At 40.2% G+C, this 18,913-nt stretch overlaps 1 protein-coding gene and 1 non-coding gene across 7 annotated transcripts in view; one reads left to right on the forward strand and one right to left on the reverse strand.

The window, feature by feature from the left end:
* St7 (suppression of tumorigenicity 7) overlaps positions 1-18,913 on the forward strand; it is a 228,515-nt gene that overhangs the window by 146,257 nt on the left and 63,345 nt on the right. For all 6 annotated transcript variants that reach the window (XM_085683703.2, XM_085683705.2, XM_085683704.2 and 3 more), the window contains 2 exons: positions 125-279; positions 2,422-2,519. In XM_085683703.2, the coding sequence (XP_085539829.2) occupies positions 125-279; positions 2,422-2,519 (253 nt within the window). The remainder of the gene's footprint in view (positions 1-124; positions 280-2,421; positions 2,520-18,913) is intronic.
* Positions 13,520-13,626, reverse strand: LOC125409841 (U6 spliceosomal RNA). Its single transcript, XR_007234899.1, has one exon. It is a non-coding gene; the product is annotated as a U6 spliceosomal RNA (small nuclear RNA).

Raw genomic sequence — 18,913 nt, forward strand, 5'->3', positions numbered from 1 at the left:
CAAACAGGTGCATGAAACCGTTGGTCATGCTGCATGTTTGGTGTAACTCCTTACCCTTCTGCATGAACTCCCGCAGTCTACTCAGTGGCCTTGGATTTGTAATTTGTGATGTCTGAATGGACAGGTGTGCAACTGCGTATATTCTCTTGGCCGAAGAAGAAGCCACAACTATTGCGGAAGCAGAAAAACTCTTTAAGCAGGCGCTGAAGGCTGGAGATGGTTGCTATCGACGTTCTCAGCAGCTACAGCACCATGGCTCCCAGTATGAAGCTCAGCACAGTAAGGTTTCCTCCAGGGTGATGCACTGGGGAATCGGAATGGTAAAATGTTAGCAAGAACAAAGGTTCAGCACAGCACAGAACTGGATTCTGTTTGATAAGGCACTTAGGGCACAGTCACTTGGTTGTCATTGTGTTCACATTCTAATTTGTGCCCCTAGAATTTCATTGCCATAAACAAGCATCAATCACTTTTTAAGCTGTGTTTGAAGACTATAATTCCATCGCTCCCCACTTCCCTTTCCTTTTTTTAGATCCTCCCGTGCATCTCCCACCACAATAACTGTTAATGCTCATTTCTCCCCCAGAATTCATACATAGTTCTTCTGCTTGGCAGTTGCTACTTCATCTCATAATTTTAAGTCCAACTTTTGTTGTTAGTTTCATAAAAATGTTTTCTTCTAAGTCTCACATTGCATGGTTAAAAAAGGAAATTGAGAATATAACTTTTATGGGTTATAGTCTATCAAAATTTAGTTATTTAAAAATCATCAGTATTGTCTTTGAGAAAGAACTATGAGTTCCTAAGTATTGATATTTTATTAAAATAATACATTTTTAAAGATAACTCCTTAAAGGCTGAGAACCATGGTGCTTTCTGGGAATCGAATAGAAGTAGGACCACGTCATTCCCGGAGTTCCCTGAGCCCTGGGCTCATCTTGGTTGTGTAAACAGAAACCCATGATCCTGTGGGAGAAAAGTGTTCTCACGGTCTGACAAAAATGTGAGTTGTTTCCTTTAGGTAGAATTTCTCCCACTTCATCTCTCTCTCCGTTAGTTTGGAAAGTAGGGATATATGTGTCCTTCATACTTGATATTATATAATTAAATTTTAATATTAAACTTGGATTTGGTATAGACCCTGACTGACTCAGTCTCTAGGTCTCGGGTGCCAGCAGTATCATTACATTATAGTCCACACGTGTGGGAGCGTGTCCACCCATGCCGTCGACACACACGTTTGGTTTGATTCTGCAGTGAGTAGAGACAGCAGTGAGGTCTCCGATCATCATAAAAATAGGACAGTGCATTGGGAAGATGTGCAGTAAATGCCTGTTTTGTGAACTAAGTGGGAATTAATACATATACATGGACACAACCTACAATATAACAGAAAACATTTTCTTTCTTTTCTTCTCTAAATTAAATCCTTTCAACCTGTTGCCTAAATCTATCCAAAAATATAATCACATCCTTAAAATAATTTGTAGGTACTTGGCAGTTTTTCAGCACACATCTTGTTCTCATTGTTTAAAACTTGAAATGTTCAGACTTTGGTCTCAACATCTTTTAATAGCTGAGTATCTACATGTACTTAATCCATAACAGGTGTGTCATATTTTTCTCAAACATGGTAATTTTATTGAGGATTAAGCATATGCATGTTCTCACTGGTCTGAAAACACATCCAAAATACATAATTAAATAAAAGATTAAGCTAAGAAGTTGCTAATATACTTTATAAGGGCCATTTTAGTGGCTATTGTTATAACTGTGTAGCTTGTCAGTGCTTTCTCTGACACTAGGGTAGTTTTTCATTTTGTGCATGCTCTATTGTCATATCTGGAATGTGTTATATTGCCATCTAAAACCAACTGCTTTGGGGACCTGGAGATGATTATGATGTCACTAGTGTTAGAGAAAGAGTAATATGAACCAGAAGTTCAAGATGAGGCTTCTCCAGAGTTAATGTCAGGAACGGGAAAAAGTAGTTCATCAGATTGCAGCCTGAGATTCACCTCTGCATTTTTACCAAAAGCATGCATACTTGTGGAACATGGGATTCTTGCTTGTGAACTTCTTGCCATGTCAGTGTGTTCATTTTCTTAGGCCTGTGTAACAGAGATTTTATTTATTAACAAATATGCACCTAACTCAAAAGCACAGATTAGGTAAACAGTCATGATTTTGGCCTTTGGGCATCTAAATACTTTTGCTTTATTCTGTATTCATTCTATTATTAACAAAATTAGTTCTCTGTGCTCTTGGCAGTAGGAAAGGCCAAAAGAGCAAACTGTCCTCCTTGAGGGATCTATTTAAGGGTAAGCAAATGGGCTTCTGCATTTTTCTTGCTGGTTAACTTAAAGCTCTGGTTTTTACTGATTTGTTTAAAATGTTGATGTTTTATCTCTCCTTTCTCAGGACGAGACACCAATGTCTTGGTCTATATCAAGAGAAGGCTGGCAATGTGTGCTCGGAGACTTGGGCGGACCAGAGAAGCCGTGAAAATGATGAGAGATGTGAGTTTACATTGATACTTGGGCATGGCTGCGATGCTCTTGATAGAATAGACCTTGAACACAGAACCAGTAATAACACAGCAGTCTCCTGGGTGGCTCCCAACCGACAGGGGAAACAACCTGGGGCATTTTAATTCATTTCCGCCCTCTGTTTTCCTTATCTGTAAGGTAACAGTGGTTTTCATAGTAACCTTGTATGAGTCCTGTAAGATTTAAATGAGATAATACACTCCTTTACTGTAGGGTGACTGGCATAATTTTAAGAATCTCAGTAGGTATCATTTAGTCAGCCTTTGAGACTGTTGTGGGAAACCAATAATGAGATTAGCCATTTTAATTAATTAATTAATTTTTTTAAAAAAATCTTGTTTCAAGATATTTTAATGTCCAGTAATTTAATTATTTTTTATTGTTTGAGAATTTCATATACACATATTGTGTGTGTTTGATTGAATTTATTCCCATTTCCCTCTGCTCTGGTTCCTTCTCTATCCACCCCCAATTTCATGGAACTTGGTGTCTACTCGTCCCACGTTTGGGTTTTGTCTGGCTGGCTCTTGCTCAGGGCTCGTGAATAACGCCACGATCTTTGTGAACTCATACAGCCTGCTTCCCAGTTGTGTATGCAGCACACTGCTTCATTGCGGTCATCCACTCTGCTTGTGCCCGAAGCCAGTTTTTCTGCCCGTCTTCTGCAGAAGGCTAGGAGATTTACTTTTTCAGTGTAGAGTTGCTAGGAAATGAATTATGGATCAAACTGTTACATTCAAATTTAGTACAATAAACTAATCCTACTGTAGCAATTTCAGTAACTTTCCCTAGATTCTTGAGAACCAGGGTACTTTATTAGTTGCAGTTATCATAATAATTAAGAAGAAGGGCTGGAGAGATGGCTCAGCAGTTAAGAGCACTGGCTGCTCTTCCAGAGGTCCTGAGTTCAATTCTCAGCAACCACATGGTGGCTCACAATCTGATGCCTTCTTCTGGTCAGGAGGCATACATTCAGACAATGAACAGGCATACATTCAGACAAAGAGCCTGTTTACATTTAAAAATAATAAGAAGAAAAAGGCATTGCAATTTGATTTATTGGCAGAACAAACACAGAGCATGGAGGAGACCCTGGGTTCCAGTCCATGTGCTAAAACTGTAATAAGAAAATATAAAATTTAAGGAAGAACAAAGAAGAAAAGCAACATGTAACAGTTTAAGGGGCTTTGTCTCTATTTTTGGTTGTTGCATTCTTAGTAAGAATTATTTTTCATAAAAAAGCTGACATCAATTGTGAATTGCATCTGTAATTTTCTTTTTTAAAAAAAGATCTCAAAAATCCCTTGTCAACATTTCATTCTTTCCTTTTTCTTTAACCATGCCCGCCCCCTCATTCTTCTACTGTATTCCTGAATTAGAATACATAACTGAGAGCCTTTGTGAGAGCAAAGTGACCCAGGAACTGGACGACACTGGCCGTGTCTTGCTCAGTTTTGAGCTGGCAGGCTGTGCATAGGCCTGCGCATGCTTGCCGTGCCTCTGGAAGGCTGCTGTTCCCGTGAGTTTCAGGCTCTCTCAAGAGGAGGGGGCATGGGTGGGCTCCAGGTCCACCTGGTTCTTTTTGTAGGTTGCAGCACAGTAGTGCGAAGGCCCAAGCGTGGTGTGTGCTTCCCATGCTTGGGTCTGCTACTCCATTAAACAGCTGGACAGTCCCAGACTGGAGGACAGGGAGAGGAAGAGGAAGATTATGAAGGAAATATGTGTTTATCCGTGGTGGAATTCTGTTAACAGAAGAGAGAATTAAAAAAAAAACTTATATCACATAAGACTGGAAGATTTCTTTGGAGACATGAATGTTCTTAAAGCTTTTCAGCTTGCAGAAATTCCATTCCCTGATACAGCGAAGAAACACTGTCAGTCACTCTGACTGGTGAAGTTGGGGCGTTAACAATGGATGACTGTTCCTTTCTCCATCTTAACCTGGTCGAGCCATTTTCAGTCTTTATCTTCTTTCTTCTCTCCTCCTCCCCCCTCACTTTCCCTGGTCTTCCTCCTCCCCTCCCTTTCCTCTTCCTTCTCCTCCTCTTCTTACTTATTCTTAGTCTTAATTAACCTGGAGCAGACATAATACACAGAGGAATACATTTCAATGATCTTATTATGTGCTTAAGCATTTCCATAGGAAAAGCAAGTTCTGGCTATTTTTTTAATATTTATTTATTTATTTATTATGTTTACAATATTCTGTCTGTGTGTATGTCTGCAGGCCAGAAGAGGGCACCAGACCTCATTACAGATGGCTGTGAGCCACCGTGTGGTTGCCAGGAATTGAACTCAGGACTTTTGGAAGAGTAGGCAATGTTCTTAACCACTGAGCCATCTCTCCAGCCCAAGTTCTGCCTATTTTTTAATTTTAGTTTTTCCTTCATCTTTTCTACTTATTTTCTGTATACACATATAAAATTTCATATGCTTAAAATCAACCTGTCTGTCCTGTATTTAGTGTGATTAGGTTTTGGTTTAACATAATTTTCTATCTACAGTTCTACTTACTGATCTAGCCCAAATATAGGTTTAAAGAGAAAGTCTGGGACATAGAGAGAGAAGGTGGCAAGCAGTCAAGAAGCCTGGCTGTGGACTCAGCTCTGCTTTCTCTGCGGTGTGGACTCAAGGCCGCTCCTCCCTTTCTGCTGGGGCTTGTCACAGTCCTCCCTGAACAGGGGCTAATGCCTCCTAACACTAGGGAAACTACTTGGTGAAGAGAATCCAGTTACATAATATAACACACTTGGCATGAAATATGAATGCTTATAGTTTTCTTCGTCTTTTCCATTACTTAAGTTATGCATATGGTTTTCTTGCCAGTTGTCCTGAAGGACATCTTGAGACAATTCCAGTTTCATTTTTAAATTAAAATATAAGTATTCATTTTTGAGAATTGCCATAGTACTGTAGATATTTACTGGGTAGAGCATAACGTTTTATGCCTTCAGTATTTATTGATTAGATTAGGGGAGCTGGCAGTCCTTTACCTCAAACCATCTACACGTTCATTTATACTACATATTACATGCATATTTATATGCACACAGATGGGTGTGACTTTTGTATTACAAAATGACATTTCATTCTTAAAATACCAACACACATTGCCTTTTCTCTGAGTTTATGGAGTGCCCATCGATATAGGCCCTGCTGTGGTGACCATGCTCCTATGAGGAATAGTGCTAGGCTTGGGAGAGGTGTGTTTTAAAGGACACTATTCCAAGTGTGGCTTCAGAAACTCCGTAAGTGCCCTCTGTCCCACAGAGGATGCAGCCGGGCCTTGCACAAGGGTTTTGTTGGCCAGGCCTGACTTGCCTCACTCACTCAGTTGTGCGAGTCATTCTTCTCCGGGGATTAACTCCTTTAGTAGCAGAAACCATCTCGCTATGCGATGTCCTCTGATAAGGCAGCACAGTGGGCTCCAGACAGCCTACTGATCAAACATTCAGGCTGGAGGATCTATTTTCTCACTGAGACACAGCGATCTCTTCTCCATATGCATGAGTTTAAATTTTCCTTGAGCAGATTTCAAAGTGAAGATTGGAATGCCAGAGTTAGAACACCTTCCACACTGAAAGCAAAATCACTGGGAAAAGCTTTTCTGGAGAAGCCTCAAGGAAGGGCAAACCTGCTGCACTGTCACTGAAGAACATAAAAGGGAATTCTGGGAAAGGGGCTGAAGAGAATTTCTTTTATTTATATAATTCAAGATTACACAACTGTTCAAATAAAATACTGGATTTTGTCAGTGAAATACTGATAAAGTAAATACACATTTTACTCTCTGTTGTCAAGATTAGTAGAGTCTCTATTCTTAAAACAACATATCAGCTATTGTGAACTCCAGGATTTCTGTTCATAAGAACACAAGCTCCTTTTCCATAGAACTCTTTTGCAACCAAGAGTACAGAAACACCATAGAGAAAAGGAGTGTTTCGGAAGTGAGCAGAGCTGAGGGGGCCCATGGACTGTTGAACTTGGCTGAAACATGGTGATGATTCAGAACAGAGTTGCATTTTTCTGTCTTAAACTTAAGGAAGAGTCATTGTGTTTGTTCTCATCTTTAATACTTGGTATATGACATGGCTTTTTCCTTTTCTTTTTTTTCTCTTACCATCTATTATGCTTTTTTCTCCCTGGCCCTATCTGAGTGTATTTGAAGTGGAATTCACAAGGCAGATGTCTGTGGTCTGATTCCTTAGTCATACTTGTCAAGCTGGGTATGAATAAACCATGGGCATGGGATAATCTGCCTCTCTGAAAGAATCTAACAGCTCCTGCGAGCTGTTTAGAGCAGGTATTTCAAAGCTGAGCTCTGAACATTCTGGGCCATATATCCATTTGTTGGGAAGCTGTCCTGTGCTTTGTAAGATGAGGGAGACTGGCCTGTATATTGTAGTGGCCTAAGTCCCATCAGTCTTCAGCTGTCTAAAGACATCCCTAAATGTACCTAGGCTGCAGTGGTGATAGTAGCAGTCAGGATCATTCCTCATGAGCAAGTACCAGACTAGAGAATCCAGGGCTGAGTAGACCTGTTTCCATACAGAATTTACATGTTTCACTTATAACCTGAAATCTGTTTGGGCACAAACCTCTAGAGTACCCCTAGACTTGCCTAGCTTTGGTTGGAGGGCTGTTTCGCCCCATGGAATTCCTTAAGGAGGTATCAAAGGCGAGAAGAATAACTTAAGTTGGAGGTTCTTGTGAGTTCCTAGTGAGAGGCTGATGTGGAATCATGGCCTTCATTGCTCCTTGTCCGTGATTTCAGATCAGTGTTTGTCTTCTTTCCCCAAATCTATCCTCTCTAAAAGCTGACCTGCTTCACCTGCTCACTGTAGTTTTCTTCATGTCTCTAAACCATTTTCTTCCATTGTTATTTTTCTATCTCTGAAGTATTGCTTCTCCTTTCATGTCCTGACACAGATGTCACACTCTTTCTGAACCATTTTATACAATCGACTTAGAAAGCCATGCTATGTTAGTTTCTAGTCACTGTGACAGAATCCATGAGAGCATAAGGGAGGGAAATTTATGCTGACTCAGAGTTTCTAATGTTCAAGTCCTTGGCAAACTGGTCCCATTGTTTCTGGGTTGTGGTTGAGGCGGTTGGTTCATTATGGTAGAAGGATGTTTCTGAGCTTTCAACAGTCACGGAGAAGAGGTGAACGGGTGAAGGCCAGGGACAAGATAGAATCTCCCAAAGCATGTGATGCATGACCCACCTCCTCCACCTTCCACAATACAAACCATTTCCCAATAGTTATCAATTATAAATTGATTCATGAATGTCTGGATCCACTGGCTACACCAGAACCCTCCTGGTCCATTCACTTTCCCAGTATTTCCACCTATGAATGTTGTGTTGAGGTCTAAGCTTCAACATGCAACTTGAAGGGAGCATTTTATATCCAACCAGCAGCATTCTTCCCCTCAATGGCCTACCAGGTGCCAGCATTCAGTCCCAGAGTCTTAAGTACCATCTAAATATTGGCCAACAATTCTGTATTGTTCACTGGGTTCTAGGAAAGGGTCTTTGGTCAATGTCATATCTAGTGAGTATTCCAGAAAGTATAGTCTTCAGATCATCTGTATCAGAAGTGCCTAGGGTATACTCATGCTGATATTACAATTGTTAAATGGACTAATTATCTAAAATAATTTGGTGCAGGCCATTATGTGGAATAATAACTCATTATTGGCATGCTTATCATCATTTTAAAACTGTGTTATCAAGTGAAGAGTAAAATGATAAGTGTTATGTATGACATGATTTGATTTTTTTCAATTAAAAATAGATGCTAATATGGACTAATAGCTCTCAAACTTGCCACTCTGAGAGCCCATTTAAATTATTTCAAACACTGAAGTTTTGTATGTATACGTTTATTTAGTTATATTTGCCATTTTGGAAATTAAAACTGTAAAATTTTTAAAAGATTTATTTATTTCAAAATAGAATTGCAAATATATATTAGCAAATATTTTATGGCAAAATAATTGTATTTAGGTAAAACAATTACTGAAAAGGGTGTCATTGTTTTAATGCTTGGTCAAGTCTCTTTAGTGTCTAGCTGAGAGGAGATCGTCAAAGTCTCCTGTCTGATTCTGTGTTTAGTTTGTAGTCTCAACATGTGGCCTCTGGGAGGACTGCCAAATGTATATTGAAAATGTGAGACTAAGAAAAGAATGTATATTACTATAAAATAGTTTTGATGTAAAGAATCCCTAAGTTCTTTAAGGATGTCATGAAGATCATTTATATAAGCATTAGAAAATAACCTGGAAATAGAAAGTTGTACTATCCTTTAAAAATTTTCTATAATACTGAATTATTATAATAAGCATATTATTTTCTCATGATAACTAAACTAGAATTTAAAATTCTAGAGCATTTGTTCGAAAACATGGTTGGAGAGATGACTCAGGGTGAACGCCTGCCACCCAAGTGTGGGAATCTGAATTCTCGTCTCTCTCACCCATCCAGAAGCCAGGCACAGTGGTGCACACCTATAATCTTAGCGAAGAGCCAAGCTCAGGAGGAGCCAGAAGCTTCCTTGGCCAGTCTGTCTAGTCACTTGTGAGCTCTGGGTTCAGCGAGAGAGACTCTGCCTCAAAGACATAAGGTGGACCTTGGGACTGCCAATGAAGTACCATATACTTCTCCAGAATTTGGATGAAATTAATGATAACGAGGCATTGTTCTCTCTCTGGATGTGAGTTGATTGTAGCACTGGTCCCCTTTCCCTTGCCTTGACTAAGCAGTTTCTATAATGGAGAATAAACTTTGCCTGAGGAATTACCTATTTTTAGTAAAATAAAAATGAAGAGGGATAAAAGAAATAAGTTGGACAGTGGTTGAGACAGACACCTGATGTTGACCTCTAGCCTCCACACACATATGTAGACATGCACACAGACATATTACACACCATCAAAAACATACATATACACCTCTGGGATTAATTAGTTAAAACTCATCAACCATTAAGGACTGCTGATTTTCACTTTGCTGTTTATCAAATATTTATCAAATAGCAAAATAATTTATAAAATAAATGACTTGTAAAAGAGATCTAGTGTGCCCTGTACTAATTGTGAGATATATTTTCATAGGAATTTCGTGTGTGTGTGTGTGTGTGTGTGTGTGTGTGTGTGTGTGTGTGTGCATGAACATGCACATGTGGAGGTGGAGGCCACAGATGACCTCAGGTTTTATTCCTCAGGTACCATCTACCTTTAGACAGGATTGCTCACTGGTCTTTAACTTGCGAAGTAAATTAGTCTGGCTGGCCAGTAATCCCCGGGGATTTACCTGACTTCACCTCCACAGAACTGAGATTACACCTGCACATTTAGAAAAAGAAAACATGTGGGTTATGGGCATTGAACTCAGACCCTTACACCTGCAGAAAATTAGCTTTACTGACTGACCTCTCTCTGTCTCTGCTCTTTTAGGAAGGATGCTAAATGAATGTTTTTGAGGGCCTGTTTCTATTTCCTTTTTACATCATTTGTTCATTCTTAATTTTTATAGCCCTTTTCCTTCCATTTTTGACTTCTTACTCCATAAGTCATGCGTTTTCCTTATATGCAGTTCTTTTTGTTTTTTTATATAAGATTGTTATGGATTGTTATGGGCAACTTGATTCGGTTGATAACTTGGTTTAGAGGTTGTTAAGGTGAATGAATAATTAAAGGAAGTACATCCTCCTTGTATGAGGGTGGAGAATGGGAAGGATGCTTTTATTACCCGTAGGCAGCCAAGCATACACTTGAACAGTTTATTTTCTAATCTTTAAAGATATACAGATGTACCACTGAGTTAAAGACAAACAATGAAATAATGTAATTAGCTGTTGCTATGGTGATTGCTGGCACATTTCTAGATTCTTTCTTTGCTGTATGTACAAATACAGAGTGAGCCTTGAAAGTTAATTCTATGCAAATACCTCCCTTGTCATGTAAGTTAGACTCACAGCAATCATTTTAATAACACTGAAAGCCCAGGAGTGCTGGCTATGAACAGGCATGTGAAGGAGGAGAGCCAAGCTCCTGTTTCTCAGCTGTATTCACAATTATTTCTTTTCAATTTTTAATGCTGTTTACTATTTCTCCCAAATTCCGTTCTGGTTTTGTTTAATGGCTCTTGTTTGGCCTGCTTTTTTTCTGATTCTCTACCTTCTCTTTTCCTGCAACCTGATTTTGATTTTGCTATACCTGCTTTGTCCTAAACCATTCACCATCTATATATTTAGTCAACAACAACAAAAAATATGTGGGCTGTCTCTCCATGTCAGTTTCTGTTCTTTGTGGTTTCTAGATCAGTGAACAAGCCAAAGGCTCTTACATAGCTTATGTTCCAGGAGAGAGTAGAACTCTCCTAATAACTAATAAACATAATATACTTATTTTCATAGTACATTAGAGTGATGTATCATTAAGGCTATGAGAAAAAGGCATGCAAGGCAGATCTAGGTTGAAGAAGCTCAGGGACAGAGAAGAGTTAATTCAGGGAAGTCAGAGGTATGCACGATATTGAAAGTGACATTTATACAAAGACAGAGGTGGATGTTAGTCTTATGACATGGGGTCAAGAGCCCTAAGGCAGGAGAGCACCTGGAATGTACCACTAACAGCAAAGGAGTCCCGGGTGAACAGGTCAGAGTAGATGCAGGAAGAGAAAGGAGGGCCTCAGAGGCCACGTAGGGGTGCAGATGGTGGTAAAGTTCACTGAGACTGTACGTGAATTGGGGAGCCTTACAAAGGTTTGAGCAGAGGAGTGACAGAATTCTTAATTTTCACAGACTGCAGTGTGGTGAGGGAAAAGCAGGGTGGGCAGACATGAGAGTATCGCGTTGACGTAGCACAGAGATGTGTGGCCCAGGCTGGCCTGGTAGCAGAGGAGCACAGTGATTAGTCCGTGGTGTCTGAAGGTGTGACTGAGAGAACTTGCCAGTCAGCCAGATGTGTAGCCTGGGAAGAACAGGAATCAGGATGGTTATGAAGATTTTGCCTTATAAGGAATGACATTCTGTCAGCTAAGGTGTAGAAACTAAGTGAGACAGACTCAAGAGGAAGAGTTCTGCTTTAAACAGTTATTGCAAAACAAACAAACAAACAAACAAAAAGCACCTGTTGATTTTTACCTTAAATAATGGCATGGCACTTTGTGACCTATTGTAACTGGCTGTTTTGAACCCCTGTAGAAGAGAAGCAATGACATCCGAATTTCTAGAGGTCCTGTGGGTGCATGGTGACATGGTCCTCTTGTTCCTCTGGTGCCTGGAGGATGCTGCCTTACTAATTCCCGAGAAGCCCCACTATACCATCTTAAAATGTGTGACGCAGTGTGTGTTACATGTGTGTGTTGACATGTCTACATGCCTTCTGTCTTACCTTTGTCTTGCAGCACCGTTTTCAGGTCTGTGCATTTTTACTCTGTTAGAAGTTCTCATTTGTCTGGTTTTCCTTCCTGTAATCAAGCTTTCTTTAACTTCAAAGGTCATGTCAGTTTTGTTGAGCACTATTTTATATATTTGGGGAGATACAGGGCAGGAAACAGATATCATCCACTTTTCATTGTGTACCCATATGAGTTGGCAAAAAGAATTTTGTTTTGATGGCAGTAAAATTTTTTTTAAACTATGTTAACCAACCCCCAACGACATAAATAGCCCCAATCCCAGCATTATGTAGGTGGGGGTTTTTACTGTCATTTATCCCCTGCCTGACCAAGATAGCAACACAGGGTTCAAAAAATAAAGTGCATTATAGACACTAGATACACACAGGGCCCAGGACCACGCTGGCAGAATGAACTGTCTGCCGGCCTTGTGCCCTCCTTGGTGAGTGGTGGTACTGGGATTACAAATATGGAATGGGGCATTCTGAGGCTGACCGCTTCCTGTGTACTGTTGCTTACCAGAGCTGTGAAGAAGGAAGCAGGGGAGAGTGTGGCAAGAATGTCCCCCCTGCAACCCTTGTTTCTGCCAATGCTGGCCCTCACCTGCACTATTTGGCTTCTTGGAGAGGCAAAGGACTAGGGAGGCCTGGACCGGGTTTCAGAGGCACAGATGATGTGACTTTTGGTCGTGTACATAGGGTACTTTATTCTCCACAGAGTGATAGATGTTGTTGTGGGCTGCTCTTGGGTCAGTCAATACCCCAAGAAAAGGAAGTCCCTGGTGACTGGGGATCCACATATGACCAAGGAGGAGTAAAACAGTGTAATATAATTCTGTATGCCTGGCACATATAGCTCTAATTATTTATTTTTAATTATTGAATTTTTTTTCTGTGTGTGGAGATGGTGGTGTGTGTGTGTGTGTGTGTGTGTGTGTGTGTGTGCGCGCGCACACAGCACAAGTGTAGTGGTCAGGGGACAAGTTGCAGGGCTCACTTCTCTCCTTCTACTTAGGAGTTCCAGGGATTGAATTCAGGTCATCAGTCTTGGTGGCAAGCGTAGTTTCCCCTTAGCTATCTCACGGGCTCTCAGTGACTATTTTACAGAGTACTTGTTAAATATTAAATAGATTTGATATGAAAAAAAGACTATATATAGTCAAAGAAACCTGAGATGTTGACAGGTTCTTAACCCAGGCACCTTAGCGGAGTTTCACGACTGACAGATTCCTAGGAAGGGAACAGTCTCCTGACCAAGTTCTTCACAGCTGTTGAGGTCCGAGTTACCCCTTCCTTCTCTAAGCAGAGATTTCAGGATGGTGAGTGGATGCAAACCTCAGCAGGTGAGAAGTTTACGAGTTATTTTTTTTTGTAATTTTTTTTAAGGATTTATTTATTTATTATGTATATAGTGCTCTGCCTGCATGTATACTTGCAGGCCAGAAGAGGGAACCAGATCTCATTACAGATGGTTGTGAGCCACCATGTGGTTGCTGGGAATTGAACTCAGGACCTCTGGAAGAGCAGTCAGTGCTCTTAACCTCTGAGCCATCTCTCCAGCTCCCAATATGGAATGCTTCATGAATTTGCGTGTCATCCTTGCGCAGGGGCCATGCTAATCTTCTCTGTATCTTTCCAATTTTAGTATATGTGCTGCCGAAGCGAGCAAGCTTACGAGTTATTTAAGTGCCTTTGCATCACTGAGACAGAATACCTGCAGGAACAGCGTAAGGAAGCAAAGATTTGTGGTCATGGCTCCAGAAGCCTTCAGTGCACACAGTAGAGAATGCACGGCAGAGTTCATGGTGGCGTTCACAACGGTGAGGTCTTACAGTAGAAGCCCCTCATTGTAGAAGACCAGGAAGTGCAGAGTGGGACCAGAACCAGGGGTCAGGCTAGACCTTTAAAGGTCCACTCCTGGGAGTCTCTTTAGAAAATCAGAAAGAGATTTAGTAAGGGAATAATGTTTTAATTGGGGTGCAGTGTCTTTTGGTGAAAGAAATGCAGGTTTTCATTTTCGTTCGAACATGTGTCGATGATGTCAGTCAGGAGTTTGAATATGACCTTAGGTTTCTTAAATGATCTTGCTTTGATTATACAGGATGTATTTAACATGGACTGGCATTATGTACATTGCAGATAAGGTGAGGTCAAAAGTAAGACGATGCACTGAGATACCCAAATCTTCAGTGTTTGAGGATCTGTTTGCTACGATAAAGCATATCGAAGGAGAGTGTGCTGGTTATTTTTATGTCAGCTTGACAGAGTCTGGATCATTTGGGAAGAGGGGAACTCAATAGCAAACTGTCTCTGGAAGATTTGCCTGTAGGCAAGACCGTAGTACGTTTTCTTGATTAGTAATTGAAGTTGGCAGGCACTGGTCACTGGGATAGTGCCACTCCTGGGCAGGTAGTCCTGGGTTGTGTAAGAAAGCTGGCTGAGGGTGTGGCGGAGAACAAGCCAGTAAGCTACATTCCTCCATGGCTTCTGCTTCAGGTCCCACCTCTAGGTTCTTGCCTTGAGTTCCTGCCCTGCTTTACCTTCATGGTGGATTGTGATTGGACCATGAAAGTGGAGATAAACCGCTTTCTTTCCGAGTTGCTTTTGATCAACAGATTTAATTACAACAATAGAAATCCTAATTATGGCAAAAAGTTGACAGCTGCTAAGGGTATTATGGCATGACCTTACAGGGAGGTGCTACCACTACCTGACAGCTAAGTAGAGGTGTTCCTGGGCACACTGCGGAGAACTAGAAGCCAGCTCTGCATTCTCCTACTCGTTACAGATGTTGGAGAAATTAGCTGTAGATAAAGCAGTAAACCTAGGCCAGTAGCTATCTAGTGTACATAGTATGTGGGTGTGTTTGGGAATGTAGAGTCATGCACGCCAGTCCCACGAAGCCTCAGTGGAAAGATAGTGGAGGAGAGAGACTTCTAGAAGGTTGAGGTGATTACAGAGCAATATGTAGGTTAATGTTACAATGTGACATACAGTTCGGTACTAATTGCTGTCCTAAAAGAACCTTCCATTGACGTGGCTTTCCATACTACCTTGTGAAATGCCTGCCAGAGTATCTGTTAACTGTGCCCCAGGTAACCAAGTGAGTTAATTCCCAAGTCATGCTATTTGTTGTTACTCATAGGAATGTGGAAGATTGTCTGCCAAGAACAGTGATTGCGGTTTTGGCAACAAATGTTCTTTCTGACAGAAATGGTTGGTCAGTATGTTTAGCTGCTTATTGAAGCCATTCCTGCCATAGGAGATCAGAGCCATGGCAGGAGAGATACACAGTGTCCTCTTTTCGTTGGGCCTGCTTCCAGGTCATTCAAAATATGCATTAAATTTTCCAGGCTTATTCTTTATCTCAGGGTGAGGCCACACCAGATTCTAAGCTGTTCGGGTTGAAACAGAAATATTCTATTCCAAAAATTACCTAGAAATTTGAGGAAAGTATCAATCCTCGAGGCTCCCAAAACTACCATTTACTATGGAGTTCGTGACTGGAGATTGCCTCTGTAGCAGCCATAAACAGTGGTGCTGTGTAACTTCGGATCTGAGGAGAGCTCTTAAATGCAAGTGAAGAACTTCTCACTCATGGAAGAAGAGCATCTGGGTGGCGCTGGCTCCACATGAGGAGCAAATGCAAGGGGAGGGTCTGTTCTGAACACACCTCTCTTAGGATCTGTGAGTACACAGCTTGTATTGATTACAGAAAATTTAAAGAAAACGCTCCTTCTCTGGAATGGACTGAGCATTGTTTTGATAAGAGACATAGAAAATTATGTAGGTAACCCTCTAGGCCTTTGGGGTTTTGTGAGATACACAGCTTCTCGGAAGACCACAGCCATGCCTGTGATGGTTTCTGTGTGTAGATGTGTGTCATTCCATTGAGGAACAGGCGATTTAACTAACGTCCATACAGATATTGACCACACTACTTCCCGATTGGTGTGGTTCAATATTTCCTTTTTTAATTAGTTCTAAAGGTGACATTTTCTTGTTAGTGTATATTTAAGCCTCTGGAGGGTGCATTTTACAGTATCTGTGCAAATGGAATGCTCCTGTGCCTCTGAGGACTCTGGTGAGTAATTCCGTCTTCCCTTTCATGGCCTTAGTGCACAAATACCTGCCATGCTGACAGCTGTGCACTGCGGCTTCTTTTCTGTGTTCTGTTTACGCCTTTATTTCAAACTGATTAAAAATGTCAAACTTGAAACTCTAACAAAATAATATCTGCTGTTTGACTATAATACAGGATATAATACAGGCCAAATTGTTTAAACCTTAATTAGGCTAGGCTTGAATTGCCCTTAGTAGGAATCTGGCTGAGGCTCTCTGTTAATTACCTTTGCCTTAAAATATGTAAGAGCTTTTCCTCTCAAGGAACAATCCATGGATAGCTAGGCTAATAAAATGCTTAAATAGATGCAAATGAAACTTGAAAGTTTAAACTGTTGTTTTCATCCCATAAGTGAGCTGAGAAAAAGCACACAGGCTGTAGCTCTGAATCATGTCTACGGAGCATTTCAGATCCAGTGAATTAACTTTCCTCTTTCAGCCATTTGAGCTCATAAACGCTAACTTCAGAACTGCTTCAGATTCTTCCACTGAAACAAACTTGAACTGACAATAGCCAGATGATGTAAAATTGGAGCTGAAATTCTATCTGTGGCCCATCCCATGTTCTTTCTCATAGACATTAGGGGAATCATAGGAGAGTTGGTGTTCTCACTCTACAGAAACTGTAATATTTAGGCAAAGCAGGGCATATCAATTTCTTGCTGCCAGAAAAAATCAATTAGCAGTGAGGAGAAGACAGAGGGAAGTAAATAAACAGAACTGTGCTAGATAGTGAGTGAATTCAAGGATTTATTTGGAATGACTTGGCTTATGGAAAACAGGCCTCGCCATTTATCATTCAGGCTTTCAGTCAGGCTTGATATGGGAACTGTAGTCTTTCCTTAATAGGCAAATTATGTCGCCAAACCATTTTTCTACTTTATTTCTAAATAAATAGAGATAGACTATGCAATATTGTGCAACCAAACTCAAAAGGAAACCAGTTATACTAGAGATAAACAAATAGCACATCAGAAATTCAATATACCAATGTCAACATTGTATAAGAATGATGGTTTCATACTTGACTGAGAGTGAATGCTGAGGTTGATGTGTGTCCTGTGTTTTAGGTGTTTCTCCTCTCTTGCAGATGAAAAAAAAAATGAGCTCACCCCAGAAGTAGTTCACTGCTTCTGAATGCAAACCCATATATATATATATATATATATATATATATATATATATATATATATACACACACACACGCACATATATCATGCCAGGTTGCCATGTTCTTGATTTCTGTAATATGCCATTTCTCCAACAGTATTGGGCTGTCAATGTAGGTCTGGAAAAGATAAAACTTCGATGATACACCAGAAGACTATTAACTAGTCTTGACTAATAATCCTACCACCAACCTCCCCACTAAGAGTCAAATAGGGATGGAACTTACCCTCCAGTAGACTTACCACCAAAATATTTTTCGAGATGAGGTAATAGTTTATATAGTTCCTCATGATAGGTCTGTTAGTGACCCTAGTGTCTGATGAAGAATTGGGGCTGGAGGTGTGCACCATCACCCCATCTGAGGTGCCTTCTGAACACACTAGCAACACTTTAAGGAGCTGCAGAATCAAACCCTCACCGTAAAGGAACAGTTGTGCCTCAAAAGTCAATTAATCAACAATAATCGATGTATTAAAGTGGCTTAAGGGCCTGGGACACCACAAGGCCTTACCCTACACAAAGAACTACACGCAATTAAAGAATGCTGAGAGGGGGGAAATCAATCCCCCCGCATGCCAATTGATTATTAAGCAACAAATGATCAGCCCTGAAAACATGTGTAATAAGTAATATTACACAGACTGAACAAGTTCTACTTAGAAATATATATGTATATGCATATATATATACATGTAGCAACAATTATTGAAAAAGGCTATAAATTTGAGAGAGGACAGAGGGCATATGGAAGGGTTTGGAGTAAGGAAAGGAAAGGGAGAAATAATATAATTACATTATAATCTCAAAGAAATAAAAATAATTTTAAAAGGAATAACAAAAAAGTCAATTTGCTCAACTATGTTCATAACAGTATTATTGGTGATAGCAAGAACTTGGAAACAATCTAGATGCCCCTCAACTGAAGAATAGATAAGGAAAATGTGGTACATTTACAGAATAGAGAATTACTCAGCAGTAAAAAACAATGACATATTGAAATGAATGGAACTAGGGAAAAAAATCCATACTGAGTGATATAACCCAGACCCAGAAAGACAAATATAATATGTATTCACTCTTAAGTTACTTTTAAACATAAAGCAAAAAGTTACCAGCATATAGCCCACAACTCCAGAGAACCTAGACTACAAAGGAGACCCTGAGAGACATACATGGATCTGCCTGGGAAGGAGAAAAAGACAAGATCTCCTGAGTAAATTGGGAGCATGAGGGGCAGGAGGAAAAGGTGGAAGGGGAGATGGGAGGAAGGAAGGAGAGTGAGAAAAAAATGTATATCTCAATCAAAAACAATAAAGTCTGAAAAAAATATAAGAAAACAAAATAAACCTGATAAAAATTAGCCCTTCAGGGTTTGAGAAGTTATGTGTGAAAAGTATTGAACATCTTGAATTCACAATACAAAAAGAACATAAAGAATAACATATAAAATACATAGTCACAATGCCTGGAATTGTGTGGATTTTTAAGTTTATTTAAATGATACCGCATTTTAGAGCACATTTTTCCATAACAAACTTCTTTACTCAAAACTCCTTGATTTTTGTTCGCATGAAGACTTTAGGCCCCAGCTCATTCCTTCTCTCTGGTGAACAACATAGTATCGTGTGCACAGCCGCCACTGGTCTGCCCAGTCCTGGGTTTCA

This window comes from Myodes glareolus, chromosome 25 (assembly GCF_982192425.1).
Source record: "Myodes glareolus chromosome 25, mMyoGla1.1, whole genome shotgun sequence".
Taxonomy (NCBI): Eukaryota; Metazoa; Chordata; class Mammalia; order Rodentia; family Cricetidae; genus Myodes; species Myodes glareolus.